This window comes from Centropristis striata, chromosome 10 (assembly GCF_030273125.1).
Source record: "Centropristis striata isolate RG_2023a ecotype Rhode Island chromosome 10, C.striata_1.0, whole genome shotgun sequence".
NCBI classification, from domain to species: domain Eukaryota; kingdom Metazoa; phylum Chordata; class Actinopteri; order Perciformes; family Serranidae; genus Centropristis; species Centropristis striata.
Window position 1 is genome coordinate 15,426,984 of NC_081526.1, and position 19,412 is coordinate 15,446,395.

Here is a 19,412-nt window from a genome sequence, read left to right on the forward strand (position 1 = left end):
TGCTTTTCACTTCCAATATTTCACGCTGAAATCGTAATAGGACAATCCCTCAGTTTTGTGATAGTAAATTCTTGTGTTAAGAGTCAGTTGTCATCACTGATACATGCTGGTACACTGATACTGCGCATGATAATCTCTGAATGCTTCCTGGGTTGCTATGAGAAGAGACTGTAGACCGACCCCTCTCTTGTCATTGGGCCATAGCAATGCCTGGCAGCCAATAAAGCACCACTAGGGCCTGTGTAAATCTCTTTCTCTATTTTACTCTACCTCTCTCTCAATATAAATGTCCATGCACATCCACACATGCATACATTTATGTCATCTTTTAAAAAAGATGGCATGAAATTGAACTTTGCCATTAGGGAGATTCATTATAATGGGAATTTATGTGCAAAATACATGTTGACACATGCCAGTCATACCTGTATAAGCGATATATTATGTACATTTTTGTAAAATATGCACCTACGTTCACCTTCGTGTGCCCTTTCTGTCACTGATGTTACAGTTTCTTCCAGTTTCCCCCCTGCAGCTTTCCTCCTCCTCCTTGTGTCACCCCTGTCAGAAAGTGAAACACAAATATCATAATGTGCATGTTGCATTTCCTGAAGCACTTCCATATTCCCATGAAATTTGATTTTTAGACATAAATAAACACATAGTGCATCTGCAGCTTCTTTTTGCAGTAGGTAGATACAGCTGTAGGCCTCAGTTGGGGCTTGCTTAGTGGAGAATACCACTGGTTTAATTAAAGGATGGTTGCAATCCTTGTGTAAACTAATGAATTATTTCATAAAGCATGTTAAAATGACAACATTTCTGAGTTACACAGTGCTCACCAGCTGCTATTCATGGAACAGCAAATGATAATAGCCCATGAGCTATGAAGTCAAAGCAGCTTTAACAAAATGGAGCACTGTTTTTAAAGGTCAAACTGGAGCTTCAGTGTTTTTTATGACAACAAAGCGTTTAATTGCTTTTAAAAGTATTCCAGTGTGCCAATTTTAGATCAAGCTGGGAGGGGCCCTGGATGGACCTCTGCAAATTAAATGTCCAGCTTCCAACTGTGCACACTGTTAAACATAGCCTATAATGGCTCTATTTTTTTAAAAATCAATTACGCCACATTTTACGTCCACGAGTGGCAATTTGCGTTTTTAAAATCAACCTTGCCTTTGAGTGTGTATATATAGGACAGTAATTGTTTAAATCAATCAATGATAGCAATGATGGTTGTATGAAAATATCCCGGCACGCTAGCGACGCAACACTCAGCCAGGGAGGGGAGGGATGATGGAGCTAAGATGGCAGCCCAACTGAGGGTGCTGCCTCTCTGGGGTCAAGAAATATTCAAGGAACGAATAAAACCCAAACACGACAAGGCTCTTTTGGGAAATTAACGGCGCCATTTCCGATATTTTACAGGAAAATTGTTATGGCTTGAGAAGATCCATTTTGGTGGGACTAGCACCGTGTTGACGCCGTGGCCGGGATCGGAAGACCGTAGCTGCACCACCAGATTGGCTACAAATTGCGCTTATAATAACTGGGGACCGTGGATGATAATTGTGGTATTTCTGCAACTCGGATTGGACAAATAATGTGACAGGTGGCGGATTTAATGACAAGTGGATTGCATCTGATGGCTAGATATTATCTAGCTGTGATATCTTTTGTGTGATATATGCATTGTTCTCCAAAACGATGATGTGTGCTGCTGCGGCAGCGGCCGCCGGTGGAGGGATCCTGCCCTCTTCATCGCCGTCCATGGGGCTCGGTGTCAGGGTCGTTTCTGGAGCAGGAGCCGAGCTCTCCACCATCGGGTCGGGGATGGGTTCTTGTCCGACACCCGGAGCCCAGTCGGATTGTCGGACTCGGTACCAGCTTTTACTCTCAGGGCGAGCTCTGGCTGAAAGATACAGGCGGATTTATACCACGGCTATCAATGATAAAGAGCAAGGAATAAATCAAGGAAGGTGAGTGGCTAAAATATAGACATTGCAGAGGCTGGTCTGTCATTTGTGGGGCTAACTGAGCTAAGCTAACATTAACCCTTGCTTGGCGATACGTCAGTTAACACCAGCTACACCAAAGATACTTGTTATATATGGCCCTTGATCTAATCGGACCTTTGTCATACAATTCATTGTTTTATCTACAAACAAATGACCAGGAGCTCATTAATTTGGCTGCACCCTCTTGAAGGAGTCGGCTTGCTAGGTAGCATTTTGTCGTTGACTTCCCTAGCTTAAAAGAAACCGCTAAGCTAACGTTTAGCTCGAGTGCTCTGGTCTGGGACATTGTGTTATTGCTAAACATTGACACATTGTCACTCAAAATAAAATAACCACCCACTGTAACCATAACAACTCGAATAAACTGACTGTCTGCTTAAAAACAAGCTAGCTACTTGGCTAGTTAACTGTCATAACAGCAATTTGTTTTGAGCAATAGCCGTTACCCAGCTAAACGTAAACAAACTCGTGTAATACTTTATTTTTTTGTAAACACTGTTAAACAGTCACTACTAATGTTGCCATTATGAATTACCCTCATTTGTCATTTAACATAATTTCATGACGGGAGCTGTGTGTATGTAGGCCCAACGGCGTCACCGTTCCAACGGCTGGCTAACTGACGTTTATTAACGTTGAGGAGCATCAGCTTTCCCCCATGTTATCTTAACCTGTAGTTTATTTTGAAAGAAACCAGGAATCAAAATAACGAAGCATACATTACAAAAAATAAAATGAACATGGCATTTCTATAAAAATGGCCTTAAATGTTAGACATGGGTGAGGATATGTTGGGAGGTGGATGAACTCATTTGCTTTTCTGGCATCAGCGGGTAATACAGTTACGTCATTCAGTCAGTCAGGTTGTGGATCATTGCAGCATCCTCCCTTTACAAACTGAATTGTTTTTCTCACCTCCCTTCCCAAAGACAGTACCAGCTTTAAGCATGGCACAATATGCTGTTGACGTATCGTAACATTACATAGTTTTCTTAAACAACTCCTGAATTTTCACTACCTATTACAGGGATGGGCAACTTAAATGCTGGAGGGGGCCACAATTTTTCATCAACACTACCACAGGGCCACATGTTGGGCCGTGCACTTAACCAGATATGGACGAAACTGCAATTTTAAATATGTTTACAGTGCAGTAACTTAACATATTTCATGCTCAAATGCATGTTTAACAGTATAAATAGGAATACAAAAGGTTTGAAGCAAATCAAAATTAACCACTTACTGTGATTTTTTTTCAGTGCAGACCAACATTAATTGTAAGAAGTAATTTTGTGCATTTTTAAACTGCACTTTTAAGATTTCATGCTCAAATGCATGTAGTTGTACAGTTGCCCATCCCTGATCATTATTATGATTATTCAATTCAATTTAGTTTATTTACCAGACTCCTGTCTAAAAGCCAAACAAGACAGGACAGATAAAAACAAACAAAATAAGACAAGCAAACAAACAAGAAAAAAAAATACAAGAATTAAAATACATACAGACATTTCAGCCAATGTACTCTCAGTCTGGATGTGTACCTGGAGCAGCTCACAAACGGATTTGAGAGTACTACCATGATACTGTTGGTGGACTCATCCAGACATTGCATAAACTTAAACATCAAATTTCTTAAAAGTGCTTTCAGTGTGCTAACTCCTACATATACAAACATCTGACTAGCACTCCCTCCTCTGGGAACCTTGAGTAAAATTCTCATTGCATCATTGTAAGGCAACTTGTAATTATTTTCCTCAATTAATCAATTAATAGTTTGAGCTATAAATAGTCAGAAAATGGTGGAACCCAGTAGAAAATATCTTCAAATGTCTTGTGTTATTACAAAATCCCAAAGAGATTCAGTTTAAAATGATATACAACATAGTTTTTTATATGAGATGAAAGCATATCCTGCCATTTTTGAATAATAATTACTTTATCAATTAATCTATTATGAAAATAATTGATGATTCTTTGACTATCAATTGACTAATTCATTAGGCAATTCATCGATGCAGCTTTAACATTCTCTCAGGAAACACAATACTAGCAATATACTAATATACACTATAAATATACTTAACTACTGCCATGTGCAGGGTTATTCTAGCACAAAACTATTAGTGTCAACCTATACATGAAGTTATTTTGAACTATCATCTTACCTGACGCCATTCTTTATTTATTTATCTGATTCTGTATTATGTTGCTTTTACAAAAGATGTAGATTGTACTCTGAGAGATACCTGCAGGCTTTCAGGAACTTGTTGATGTTTACATACTATTGTAAACAATCAGACAGACATTACAGCTAATTTTGTATGATTACAAGCTATTAGAAACCTATATTCAGTTGCCCTCTTGAGTATAAAAAGCAAGCTAATATATCTACTTTTGCTTTTCAAATTCCAGCCCCGGCAGTACATCAACACTACTGTACAGTCTAGTCCAGAAACCAAAAGACAAACATTGAATCTTATCAAGCAAAATATATACATAATTATTGTATCAACATTTTTAAAACTGCCAGTTTAACGGCAATGCTTTTTTGTATTTAGCAGTGAGTAATGATGAACACTAATTCATGCACTGCCTTTCTTTTTCAATAGTAATTCTATTTTTGGTCCCTAGCACTTGTCATTGGCATTTGTAAGTGAAAAGTAACATAAAAAGCACGGATCTCAGAGAGAGTTCAAAAGCAAAAACCAAACCCTATGCTTGTTTTGAGGCTTTGTCAAGATGAGTAACACTCAAACTTTTGACACCTGCTACTCACATCTCATCGTTGAAAAGGGTAAAGTGCACTTTGAAGGACATTAACTTTGTCAGCTGCATACCATGTAGGCTAAAATGAAAGTTAGATTACCCAGAAAGACACCTGGGATGGATTCAAGATATTAGCAGCTATTCTTGATTATTGTTTTCAAAGAGTTTGTTGATGATAAGGAGCTTTACCTTTTTTCACATCTTCATATTCTCAATAGCGCTCGTGATAAAGGGATACATTACTTGGATGTTATGCTATGTGTTTGAGTGTCACCGTTGCTTAAGCACACTGTATATTTTGCAATACTGAGTAATCACTGTGTACTTTCAGGGGAAAGAAGGCTTTGAGTAAGAAGAAACTGAAAAGGCGACAGAAGGTCAAGTCAAAAGTCAAATCAAGAACAAAGGTAAGATATTTATGATTCTTTTATGACACATTCCCTTCTATGTCATTTTATTATTTCAGTATTAGTATTTGCTGCTTATTATTAGGCATGTTCAAAGGGGCTGTAAGGCCAATGTTCTATTGTGGAATGGCTTTTTTAACCTATTAAAATATAAATTAAAAAAGGTATTTATTTATACCTCTACCTCTATAAAAGTTTTATTCATTGTAGTGTTGAATCACAAATAGGTGCAATATCTATTCGAGAGGCATTTTCATTACAATTTAATTCAAGCATTTTAATTAAATATCTTCATGCAGTATTTTGCATTTTCTCTTTATATTAATAAGAACAGCCTGACTGACAGTTTTAATTTGCAACTGTCACAGCCTCAGGTATGCTCTGATAAATCCTTACAGCTGGTTTGCCTCTCCGCTGAATTAAATTAACAGATTGAGGATAAGATTAAAGATAGGGTTAGATTCTCTGAAATCCTCAAGGTGTTTGGCAGGCACCTTATCGTCATTGGTGGTGGCTGGTCAGGTGCCAGGAAGCCCATCCACACATGAAGCTGGAGAGGTGGAGAGGCAGAAAGCGAGACACATGGGAGTGGCTCTGGCTTGTGCATGATGGCCTGTTGCCGAGCGACCTAATGTGTTCAGTATCTCCACGGCAACAGTTGCCTGCCTCCATCTCCTTCGTCTGAAGAGGAAACCTCGTCTGTATCAGTGGATGTGGTGGTGTTTTTGCTTTGGTGGTAGATATTGCATGGACAACATGAATTAACTAGATCAGTGGTTCCCAACCCATCTTCTTTGGAGCCACACAAAAATAAGAATTGCAAAGACATTAAAATATTTCTGAAAAATGTCTCTTTTAAATTAGGGAAAATGTAAACATTAAGTCAAACATCTTTCCTTTAACAACCTGGCCTTCTTAAAAGAATGAAACTGACTGATTGCCAGGGTATTGATATGTCAGCACCTGTATAGATGAATATGAAATCCTTTCCTCTGTTTGTCTCCAGTGTAGAAAGTTCATGCATAGAAATAATTCAAGGACATTAAAAAAATACTTCAGAAAAATGTCTATGATTAAGAAGTAAACATTAAACTCAACATAAGCATAATCTTACACACATAGCTGACCCCTTTTTTCGAGATGAACTGCAAGGTAGCCAAATATTTTAAAAAGCGGACCAAAATAAAATTTCCAATTGGAATTATACAGGCTATTGATTATTCCATTACATGTATTATTATGATTTTTTAAAATTTATTATACACAAATATAATGTTAATAACGTCAAAGCAGAAAAAGTTTCGCGCACCCCCCGTGATCTCTGGCGCCCCCCAACCCGAACTGCAGGTTGGGAACCCCTGAACTAGTTCATTTTCAAATTATAAAAACAAATACAATCCACTCAGATTATACCGACTCATATCCTTACTTTTTTATCTCTCACTGGTCGCTGGTCTGGTCTGTGATATTGTTAGCCAGTGTTTGGATTTCATTGTATGAGGTTGATTTTTTTCCCCCCAGCCCATTGGCAGGGAAAGGCAAGATACTTTAATGTGATAGTAGCAGAGAAGGACAGAGGCTCTACTGCTTTGTCATCTTTCATCTCAAAACGGGCAGATATTCCAACATAGAGTGGGCTAGTCAGTTAAGTTCTCTTCAGGTTGACTTGTTTGGTGAGTTGATGTCCTAGAACTGCAAAAGATCTTCTATAGAGACGGAGAATGGAGGAGGCAGGCAGGCAGGCAGGCATAAAACCGTGGGTAGTTCCATTGGCAATCATGCTGTATTTGTATCTGCTGTGCTCACTCTTGCTCTGTCACGCCTCTCACACCGGAGCAGTCAGAGGACTTTGGTTTGAAAGAGCCTCTTCTCCCCCTTTGTCTTCTTCTGTACTTACAAACATGTGAAAGTGGAGACAGTACAAAAGACGGAACATAAACACTTATCATCATAATGGAGAGGGTGATGTAACGTCTTGTGTTGCAGATGTGTGATGTGCCTTTTTAGAAAACTATGATTATAATTAACACTTTGATACAAAATGATTCATTAAATAGAACTAGAAAATTTCCTCTGGGGAAATTCTGAAAGGGCCACGGGGGCTACTGCCGGTGTGTACAATATGATGAGATTCTTCAGAGATTTCAAACAATTAATACTAGTAATATTATGATACTACACAAGGAGCACACCTACAACAAGCATTCCTTTTCAAGTATTTATCTATACAGCAACCTATGGCCTTTAACCTCAAAGGGGACCAGTGCGATTGCCCCGTGGCCCTAATTAGGGCTGCGGGGTAAGAGGGAAGTATGTTGTATATGATAACGTTGCGTACTGTGATAATGCCATAAATAGATTAGTTTGTCGGCCCCTTCTGCTGCTTTCAGTTTACTGCTAAAATACAACAACTGAAAAAGTGATGCAGATGGTACTAGTATGTCATACCCGCCCGCCCTCCCGCCCCATTGAAGGGTTAAAAGACAGAGGGTGTCATATGCTGTACAGACTGTAAAGGCCTTGAGGCAGATATGTAATTTAATGAAATTGAATTGAATAAAACCATCCCCTGCCCTGATCTGCAATATCTTTTATTCTACTATACATTATATATCGGACAACTTCTGGCATTTGAACTGAATATTGCCATGAGTTGCTACTGAAGAGTAGCTGTATAGGAACATAATTTGGAAGAGACTGAATTGATTAACCTGAAATCGATATGACAAAGAATAAATGGGGCAAACAAATCATAAGCAACTTCATTATTTAAGTAATCCTAAATAATAGCTATATATATTATTGAGGAATTTCAGTTATTTGTCATTGGTAACCATGAGTCCTTGTAGTCCCAGTTTGTGTCTCTCAGATATTAGCATTAGGGTTTCACTCAACTCACAGAGCTAAGCATCCGTTTCTCTGAAAGATAAATATGCAGCAATGTTTGAAAAATTCAGAAGGTCATTTAACAAAACATACTGCTGCTCTGAAGGTTGTTTAACCATCTGGATGTTGCATATTATGTCTGCTGCATGATTAAACAATTTTAAACTCATTCCCAAAGTTGCAACTCCGTTTCCTAATCCAAACAAAGATGGTAGGCATCAGGACTCAAGGTGATTTTTCGCAGTCAAAGGTTAAGTCTTAAATAAATACATCAATGGGCTCTTTTTAACACCACAACTGATCATTGGATGACCTTTGATGATTTAAATAGTCCTGTTGATAGATTGCATATTTACTCATCTGATATGCTGGTACAAACTAACAATCACTAAGCCTGAGCCTTTGCTTTGGAGAGACAAAACTTTTCTTGCTTTTTTCCCCTATTTTTCCATAAATCCAGCAGTCTGAAATGGGTAGCTGTCTAAGTGCGGTCAGAGATTCAATACTAGCCTTCTCCAAAGCTTTTAGATGGCCATTAAATCATCAGTGAAGTGCAGACAGAAACACAAAAGAAACCGTCAGATGAGCAGCAGGTCATGGGTTATGGTTTGGAGCTATGACAAAGTGAGAAGAAACCACAAAGCATCAGCGGGTCATCGGGCTTCGCATGGTTGTGCGTCATGACATCATGTCAATGAAAGTGTCTCCCCAAAAATATGTAAAAACTTGATAAGTGTTGTTGTCTCTAGTGAAACTTGTCATACAGTTTTCAGTTACAAGGAAAAGGACCATGTTTCAGCTGCTTAATGTTCTGTTTGTAAGATGTAACTTATCAGATAAAATGTAGTGTATCTGAAATTGTTTAACCTAATTAGGGCTGGGTGATATGGCCCAGATCTTCTATCAGGATCAATTAGGTTGTATCATATCTTAAGAAAGATATATATCACAATATAGCATGTTTGTTGGTAATTCAATAAATGAATAGGGCACTTGAAATAACCACATGGTAAAGTTAACAGTATCTGTGTATACTTTATACTAAATTTAAGGCAAACTGAGCCTCTTTGCTCCAGCTTTGATTCCACATAGAACAATCCCTGCCTATAGCGTCGTCCAAATGACATAAATATTGCCATAAGGCGTTACGGCCTGTGGTTTTTCTGATATTGAGAAGAAAAATGATATAGAAAGTATATACAAGCATTTTGACGATATTTATTGTTGTATTACCCAGCCCCAATCACAAAAAGGTCTTCTCAATTTTGCAAATGTTATTTAATGTATTACTATGGTTGCCAATGGTTAGGTTAAGTAAAGGGAACTATCAATTTAGGACCTGCTTCCAAACAATGGATACAATCAAAATATTGCTAGCATAAAGCTATAGGACAAATCAACCACCGGAATCTTTGTGTGCACCCTCTATGTTCGCAGGGGGCCAAAAACACTCGGCAGTATGTTGGTCCCTACTCCACCCTTTTGTTTGTTTTGCCATCATGTCCTAAGAAACCCATTTTCTCTTCTATGCTTTATGGGTTTGGGTTGTTATGGCATCTCTCATTTTTAAATCGTTTGAAGTGCTCTTGCCAGGCGAAGTGCTCCTTTGTGAATGGCGTCCAGTCACTTCGTCACAAATGCTCCTCCAGCAGCAGCAAGCCAGGAGAGCTGTAGACAGCACTGCTAGATGAGAGGGGAGCTAATATCCTCCCAACTGGTTTGAGCTGAGAATGAATGACCTTTCTCCCCAAATAGATGACATCACCCTCTGTGATTGGGATGCCAAAAGCGCAACGCTGCAAGACAGGCTCAATGGATCAATATGATTCTCTAGAGGTTGCCTCAGGACTGTAGTTAAAATGCCTTGTTTGGAGAAAGCTTATCAATTAGTTACTTCATCAGGTTTCTCTGTGGAGTAAAGTTTCTCTGAACATAATGACTATTTGGTTGTAAACTTAAGAATCGTGTATTCGTCTCATTTCTTAACAGTGCGTAATGCTATAACATCTATCTTTAGACTAGAGCGTGATGTATTGGTCACTTGATATTACAGCTATACGGTATCGTCGTAAATGTTGTCAATACAATTGATTTAAATAAATTATTTAAAAAATGAATAAGGGACATTTTGCCTTTCCTGAAACTCATTGTGCATTCAGGTACACCTCGTAAAATTGGAGAAACTCAAGTTTACCATTGAGTAGCTCTTCTTTTTGTTTTTTAACAGTTTGATGAATGTGATATTGTTATTCCATTATAAATATGTATATATTTTAAATTGACCATATGACCATAGTGCAATAGGCCTACATTCCAAAAAACATCGCGATAATGTCACACTTGATACCATGTAGCTTTTCTAATGAACAATTTGAATATGTAAATGAGATTGGTTGGGGAAAAAAAAACAATGCTATGTTGAAAATAAAAACTCTCCATATATATTTTAACATAATAGGAGTATTACGGTAATGCTACAAGTATAAATACTGTATATATACTGTATATAACGATATTGGAATTTTTTACTCCCTTATAACCGCATCGGTGTCAATCCCAAAAATCCAGTATCAGCCGGGCTCTACACCCTAGTTCTCATGAGGATCAACCCCACAGAAAAAAATTAATTGGTAGTGAAATGTTTGTAGATTACTAAAGAAAAGCTAAAAATTTACCATGCCGATTTATTGATTTTTTTAATTCAGTTGCCTTCTTGTCTACTGAAAAAAAACTTCCATTTTCCTATTGCTTGTTTTCTAGTAACTCCAACTTTTTTTCTGCATTGGTTATGTAAAATGTTGGGTAAGCCATTTTGTAACAGGGAAAGCTGTGTTGAGCTGATCTTGAAATGGGTAAACATGCCAAGTGTGTACAAAAATGAGCTTCGTGAGAAGTTAAAGCAAAAATAAGGAGTAATTTCATGCCACAAATGTGTCACTGACTAGGCATGAGGACACAACGGACTGTGTAAAGACTAACTCTGCTCAACAGAGGGTTTACACTCCCAGTCCTGTTGTAGTTATATAACTTTGTTAAGTCAAATGTAACAGCCAACATCTGCCGAGAGTCCCTTAGGTTTAGGAACCTTTTCCTCTGAGGAATTCCCACATGTGGCTTTCCTCCCATGGCCAGATGAAAAATTACCCCACTTATTGTGGTCTGCAGGCACTTGCTTTGGTTAGGCGTGTCATTAGTGGATGTATGCTAAAAGTGCTTCTTAAGCAACTGCATGAGTCATGAACAGTTGGGAGACACAACCCAAATTGAATTAATTAAAACTGCCTGTCCATGTGACATAATGTTTACAATTCATGTTATGAAAGCTGAAAAAAAGCTCCATAAAGAGCAAATAAAACATGCTTGCTACTCTCTTAATATACAGTAACCATCTTAGTCTGCAAAAAACTATGGTCTCAGTCCTGTTAAATTTGTTTTATTTCTTTTTAAATTGTGTCTTTTCAAAAAGTAAAATTTAAATGCAGTGTTGTTAAGGCTTTAAATTACATTTATAGTGGCCCAAGGGAACCAAACTAGAGGTTTAAACACAACTGACTTACTGTTTACAGTGAGACATGCTCCTAATACTCAGCTAAATGGCTTGCATCAAACAGTATATTTGCTGACAAGTGACCACCTCCACTTTCTGTTTTTCCACAGGCCGAGAGTCTAGATGGAGCCCTCTGCGTGCCGGACATTAAGCTGCACAGCAACCCATCTGCATTCAATGTCTACTGCAACGTGCGGCACTGTGTGCTGGACTGGCAGCAGAGAGAGGCCTCCCTAGTGCTGGCATCCAGGAGCTCGGTGCAGAGCGGCGACTCAGACAGCGAGGAGGAGGAAGAGTACCGCGAGCCAGCCGTGAAGCTGCCAAAGGTACGAGCAGGGGGTAGTATTGGCTGCTAATGTGGTGGTGGCATTGCTTGGTATCAAGGCGAGAGCCAGTCTGTGCCCTTTATCTCAGGGATGCAAAAAACCTTTATCTCCCTGGGCCTGTGTAGGGCTCATCCGTTTTATTGTTGTGATAATTGGAGTTACTTTACCAGAGGTTTGAAGCCCCCTTCCTGTGCAGATTACAGCCTTCTACTGTGTGTGCCTGCTGGTTTATCTTTCTTACTCCATATCCCAGCTGTCAGTTTTTATATGAATTGTAAACTATTGCTTGTACATGGGAATTAAAATAAATATTGAATTTGTAATTACAATAATCTTCTAATTCTTAGTCTGTAAGCATGGTGGAATGTTTTAATAGTTAGCTTAAGTGCTCTTGTTGTAGGTGTCGCTTAATGCGCCTGAATTACGTGCATGCCCTATGACCTGTCAGTATACTGGGCTATTACTGTTCTCTTTGATGGTATTGCATATAAGAAACAATCAACCCATGCTTTACACATAATTACAACACCAAAGCTTCTAAGAGACAGTGTTTCAAAGGATTTATTTGGGTTCTATGTCACAATAGCAGAATAAAAAGATAAAGTTAAGGGTGTTCGCTCACTTTGTAATAGGCCTTGCAGTACCACAATTACAAATCTGAGGAGCCACTTGTAAGCCTGTAATTCAAGTCAGGCAGCAGGGGCGCCATACATGAGCAATTCTAAAATGTAGTTTAGCATTACACTGCAGAGGCATATTTTATATTACCTGAATTATGTCATATGTCAGTCTGTGTTTAAAACCTGCTTTTTTAAAAACATGCTCATTCCACTTGTGTAAAAATGACATGCTTAAAGATCAAGATCAAGAATATTTTTGCATATCTGTTAATCTGTATTGATTCAGTTTTTGGTGTACAGCAGTGATACTCCACTCAAACATTTATTAAAAATGACAGGGGGCCTTGGGCCAGTTAATAAACAAACATTAATAATATGTGCCCGATAGAATGAATAAACATTAAATGTGCCATAAATCAGTGCCTAGCCTTATATAATAGTAATAATAATAATAATAATAATAATAATAATAATAATAATATGAAGATGATACTACTATTATTATGATAATAATCATATTAGTTGTTAGCTTTGGTAAATACTCAAAGATGTTGACTTTGTTGATGTGACTGATAAATCAGATATTTTACCACATTGAATTGCTGTTAGCTGTTTTTTTAGGCTTTAATGCAAACTCCAATCTTGCTTATGTTGAAAATACAAAAACAATCACATTGTGAAGCACTTTATTTTCATTATGAGCAAAAATGTTGTCAGCAGGCTTCCCAGCACTCTGCTGCAGGCCAGATTTGGCCCTTGGGCTGTACTGATGTACGATATTGTCTTTTTATAGCTTTTCCAATTAGTATCTTATTTACTGCTCATCTGTTTTATTGAACTTTTTTATTAGTTATATGCTGATGCCCAGCTTTCATTTTATTGTTACAAAACAAGTTCTTCACTGAGATAGGAGGGAACATTGGAGCATAATTTGATTCACTAACGAGCCATACTGAGAGAGAGAGAACAGCATCTTTTTCTAGGCCACACTCCTGTGCCAGCCTTCCCTCTCATGTGGGTCTATCATTATACAAAATCTCAATAGTGGATGTTGAAGTCGGCGGTAGTAACTGTACATAATGCGAGCCCCCAGCTAAATGTAGGTTTCTATTTCAAGAAAACATCCACTCAAAACCTTGTTGTATTTATTCTGTTTTATTTAGAATACTTATTAAAAAGAGATTTCTTTTCTACAATTCTCACAAAGCAAGTGTAAAAGACTTGACAGAGAGCGGTGATTCTTTTTAAAACTATAAATGCACAAGGTCAGTATCTATTGCTGTATAAAGTGACATCATAGCTTGTCTGGCTAGACTCGGGCTATGGTATGACAGCATGGTGTTCATTAGCTCATAGAAATGTGTTTCCTTGTGTGTGTACGCAGATCATTGGCATCGGCCTGTGTGGGGTATTTGAGCTGATAAAAGAGACTCGGTTCTCTCACCCCTCGCTGTGTCTGCGTAGCCTGCAGGCCTTGTTGGACATGCTGCAGGGACAACAGCCTGAGGGCTTTCAGACTGAACCTCCTGATGTGCTTGGTAAGGCTGAAAAATGTTTAGTAGGTGCCATGTGTACAATCTAATGCAATCGTTTTAACAAATCTTGTTGGGGAAGATTAAAATGTTAATGTTTTATTGAGCCTGTGAAAGATATGATGTTGCAACCTAATGATCATTTTGAGGCTGTAGTAAGCTGCTGTGTTGTAATTGACTGCATTAAATACAATCTGTTATGTTTAACCTAATTTACACACAGCACTCCCATTTTTCTCATTTCACAAATGTCTAACCTACACACCACTTGTTTTTCTCCTCAGAGTCTCTTTTCCAGTTGTTGTTGGAGACGACAGTTCGGAGCACGGGGCCAAACGACCCGACAGGACAGGCCATCACTGCTCTGTCCTGTGCCTGTCTCTTCAGTCTGGTGGTGGCCTGGGGGGACACTGGCAAAATCCTGCAGGCCGTCTCTGCCATCCTCACCAACAATGGCAGCCATGCCTGCCAGACGATACAGGTAATTAATCAATTTGAATAAACGAACACCAGAGAAAATAAAATAAATATAATTCAGTTTATTTATTAGGCTTGTCTTTCCTGGCACAAATAACTTTATTTTTGTACTGATCACCTGTTCACATCACCATGTGACACTGAACAGTGTCTTTATCTTTGAAGAGGAATTCCAGATGCTCCTGATGCTTAAATTTGATGAAGCACAAGCTGGAATGACATTGGTCTTACATTTGTTGTTATGCTTTATTATGTTTAAACCACCTCACCATTCAAATTTTGCCTTCAGATTAGTAAAAATGCTTGAGATGACCAAAGTGTATTGAAGAAGGATAGAGTAACCTCTGGCTCCGCCATGCCTTTCCTTTGAGCAGAGAGACTCGGGGCAGTGTCTGGACAGCACAAATTGAGTTTTAGAAAATGTCAAGCTGCTCTGATTCTACCCTGCCTGCATTCTTACGCCAATTAGCTGGCCTTCTGTTGGCTTCGATCTCTCGCCTGTCCACTCTCTCCTCTCTCCTTTTTTTTCTCTCTGTTATTTTTTACTGCTTTTGCTTTATATAAAAACTGCTCTCGCAAAAAAAGAGAGTAACTTAAACAATAAGCATTTTATTTGATTTTGTTGCTTTGTGAATAGCCATAAAACATAACATAAAAACTTAAAAATGTTTCACCTTTACCTGCACACATATAAAATTACTACACTTGGCCAAGTCTGCAGAGAGACTTTTTAGCCTTACAAATATCGATCCCACACAGATGTAGGCCTGTGTGGTTTTTCCTCTATCCTCCTCTTTTAGGCATTGACTGGACTGTGAATCATCACAATGGCAGGCAGGCTGTGTGGGCTTATTTGCCGTGCATGCCCGAGTGTTTATGTTTGCATGTATTTGTGTGAAGGATGAGATCACTGGTGTGTGTCATAAAGGATGTGGGAAATGTGTGTGTGAAGTAAAGTGAAAAAGTATTCAGGCATCACTTACACGCCGTTATGACACATCAAAGGTTTGAAGTTCTGCTAATTTTCATGACCCTCTTAAATCTCACCAGGTGCCCACCATATTGAACGCCCTTCAGAGGAGTGTACAGGCAGTCCTGGTTGGAAAGATTCAAATCCAGGATTGGTTTGGGAATGGCATCAAACGTGCGGCCCTGATGAACAAGTGGATCCTGAAAGAGGTGGCCATTGACGATGATGAGCGCTGTCTTCTACAAACTGATGGTTCCTTTCTGTACTTGCTCTGCAAGGACGGACTCTACAAAGTGGGCTCTGGATACAGTGGAACTGTCAGGGTATGTAACACTCTTCATGTGATGAGACAGGCTGTAGAGTTCAGAGGGTAAAACTGGAATATTTATTTTTTATATCACAAATTTTAAAGAAGGGCTGCTTCTCTGTCTAAAGAAGAGCTGACATTCTAGAGATATATTGGTTTTCAAAGGACAGCAACTATGTTTACTTTGAGCCACCATTTTGTCAGATACGACAAGCTTAAACTATTGAAGTCTAATACAACAGCCATGCAATAAATCCCTCATGAAGGTTATAATGTTTAATTTTTGTTGAAACTGTTTTTTCATGAGGTTTTTATTCAACTCTATGGACATTTTGAAGGGTGCAGTTTGTGGTGCTGTTGAACTTCATTTATGCTGACAGGTGTTCTATTCTTATTACAACCCATTTATATCAATAGGGGTAGGCTAAATAACAAGCGCCTCTAGCAGCAGTGGTTTTGTTAACACAAAACTAGAGAACATTGCAAAGAGACAGCCATAATTCTCATTTAAAACAGAATATGCTGACTTTGATGGGGATTAAATAAAACCATTTGTGTGTGTGTTCCTGCCAACATTAAATGCCAGCGTTTAGTAGTTGTGTGCTGATTTTTCACGTGCCAACACTACATCAATGTTCGTTAGTGTTTGAGGTTGCCTGCTCATGTGTTATCAATGCTTCACAGGGCCATGTGTACAACTCCACATCTCGGACCAGAAATCGGAAGGAGAAGAGATCATGGCTGGGCTTTGCTCAGGTAGGTAGTGGAGCTTCCATCAGGATGTTCCTCACATACATTTCAGTAAAGTGGCTGTGAAAAGACTTTTGAGTACGTACAAAATTCAAGTCACATTTAAACTTTGAGTTAACCTCCACGTGACTTCAATGATGTTGGTTATTTGTAGTCAGTGCTTAGATTGGAGTTGGACCCATGAATCTTAATAGCTGTAAACTTTGTTTTTAAACTGCTCATGTGTTGTTCTTGATGAATGTGACAGGGAGTACATTTCAGGGTGCTAATAACTTGTTTTAATACACTATTATCTTTATTGTTATTATCAATAATAGTGTTTACTGATGATTTATCAGCAGCTGTGTTTGTTTTGTGTCTTTAGGGGTACTTGTTATATCGGGACACAGGTAACCACTCAATGTCGGCCATCAAGATCAACCCTGAGACTCTGGAGCATGAGGGGACTGTCACCATGCCAGGTGCAAAGAAAATGCTCTTCTTTTTTTTTAGCTTCTCATGGGAATTAAGTAATCTCAATTCCAATGTACAAAATATTTGGTGATTTACTTTCATTGCTTCTCATTGCAGGTCAACATTCAGACGGACAGAACATCATCTTCACGGACGGAGAGTACATCAATCAGATCGCAGCCTGCAAAGACGTAAGTTCAATTTTTCTGTGGATTTCCCTGCATGCAGTCTAGCATGTGAGTAGGGTTAAAAAAAAGTGTCTTTTGTGTGTTGGCTTTTGTTGAATGTTGTCCCTGCTGAAAAAAAAGCCTCTATGTTTGGGACAATATTTATAAGCGGCCATTCGTCATTAACACACAGACTAGTGCTGTCATTTATCATTTTTTTCATTTGTCAAGTGCAGCTGAGGTTGCTCTTTCTCAGTTTTTTTTGGTTTTCTTCATGAAATAAATTCTTTTGTTAGTTAAAATAAGCGTAGTTGTTCCCCATGAATTATCCTGTGCAGCATCTGTCAGTTCCCCTGCTGTAGAGGCCCCAACCTCACTATGGAAGACTTTTAGCTGATCACCAGCTGTGCCACAGAGGAGGTTGAAGCTGTGTCTATGTGTGTGTCTATATATACATACATATATGTGTGTGTGTCTGTTGTGTATATGTGGGTGTGGCAGTGAGGGCTGTGGCACCAGATGTGGGTATCCTCCAGAGAGCTTAATCTCTCAAGCAGTTATCTACATAAGCACTATTTAATGTGAGTGGGGGAGGGGAGGATGTGATATCCATATATCTGCCATTGCAGCTAGCTTGATAGCAGTTTCTAAGCTAATCAAGGGGGCGGGATACTGTATGGGGGGAGGGTCGGGGACTCCTCAGAAGCTGCATCCTTTCTTAGTGAGCAGTCAGCAAATGCAACTGCAGCGCAGACCACTTGACAGTTGAGGGAAACCATGTGAAATGCTCAGTGAGGGGGTTTCACATGCTGACGAAGAGGAACAGGATGATGTGGGTAAACTGTAGGAGGTCAAGGGGGAAGCAGGTAAAGTGTAGAAAGAAAAAGTCAAGGGGTGGGGGGTAGTACTGGCCAGGGGACAAAAGTGCTTTTTTTAATGATTTGAGTGGTACATGTGCTCTGCTCTGCAGGATTTAAAGCGCAATAGATGTGTGTCATCATTACCACACAGTGGAAACCAGACCATCCCCACGCTACCCTTCATCCTTTTTTATATCCCTGTAGTCTCCTAATTATTTCCTTGTTGTGTTCCTCTCTTTCCTCTATCCCTGCCCTGTAAATTGTCCCTTTCAGCCACATCCCCTGCTGTCTGACTAACCACATCTCAGGCAGATGCACCATCTGTTATGTGCTCTGTATTGAGTCACAGTGTGGGGACTGATGTCACACCGATCATGATGGAGGTTGTATATAATAAGTGGACATACTGAGGTTTTAATGCTGAGCCACACCCTAAGCAGACTGACCAAAACTGCAGCTCCAGTTGATTTATCCATACATAATCCATGATTTAATCCAATGCATATGTTGTGATTTACCTCATCCCCCATTAAAGTCATGTCCAATTCATTATGTCTGCAGGGTCTCCTCACATGTCATTGTGATTTAAGGAAACAATATGACGTTTTGGGAGATGTGCTTATTTAATGCCTTGCCCCCTTCATGTCTGTACTCTAAGGCTATGTCCAGAGTAATACGTTTTCATCTTAAAACACCGTTTTTATAAGATTTTCATCCTCCGAATCATTTTAGCACCATTTCAGAAATGATCTCTGTCCACACTACTCGCCTTAAAATGATTACCGCATGACTGGCGCCCCATGCAGGTTTTATAACACTGCTGGACACAGGAAGTGTCGCATATCGCTAAAATAAAAGCCTGCCTCCTCTGCATGTTGGCTGCCTTACAATGTGTAGAATTTAACAGCACAACAGCTGCTAGCATAGAGAACAAAATCAGCAATGCCTCAATTCGTTGTCCACATTGAATTAATCATTGTTCGTTAAGGCTGATGTCGTTTGTGTTCTTCCGGAAAAGGGTCATGTGATAGGGCGTAACAAATCAGAGAAGGACATGTTGTGACTTGATAAGGCCCAATCAGAAAGCTCAAAGTGAGTGTTTGAGTAATGTGGACCCCAGGGCTAAATGTAGTGACGTATTGGTGTGGATGTTGCCTAAATATTCATATTTAGAGTTCATACATGTGGGTGATGGCAATCTTCTTTTGAACTCTTCTTTTCTTCTTGTCACTCTCGGCAAGAAAACAAATATGCATATCTAATAAAAATGTTGAACTGTTCCTTTAAGAGTCTGATTTGTTCTGATTGTTATAGGTGAAGTGA

General features: G+C 39.0%; 1 protein-coding gene across 5 annotated transcripts in view; it reads left to right on the top strand.

The window, feature by feature from the left end:
* The first annotated feature begins 1,295 nt into the window (after positions 1 to 1,295).
* Positions 1,296 to 19,412, top strand: part of mycbp2 (MYC binding protein 2) — a 67,059-nt gene continuing 48,942 nt past the window's right edge. For all 5 annotated transcript variants that reach the window (XM_059343572.1, XM_059343574.1, XM_059343575.1 and 2 more), the window contains exons 1-9: positions 1,296 to 1,979; positions 5,119 to 5,194; positions 11,738 to 11,953; positions 13,958 to 14,111; positions 14,390 to 14,586; positions 15,633 to 15,875; positions 16,544 to 16,615; positions 16,974 to 17,070; positions 17,180 to 17,253. In XM_059343572.1, coding sequence (XP_059199555.1) covers positions 1,708 to 1,979; positions 5,119 to 5,194; positions 11,738 to 11,953; positions 13,958 to 14,111; positions 14,390 to 14,586; positions 15,633 to 15,875; positions 16,544 to 16,615; positions 16,974 to 17,070; positions 17,180 to 17,253 — 1,401 coding nt within the window. In that variant the 5' untranslated portion in view covers positions 1,296 to 1,707. The remainder of the gene's footprint in view (positions 1,980 to 5,118; positions 5,195 to 11,737; positions 11,954 to 13,957; positions 14,112 to 14,389; positions 14,587 to 15,632; positions 15,876 to 16,543; positions 16,616 to 16,973; positions 17,071 to 17,179; positions 17,254 to 19,412) is intronic.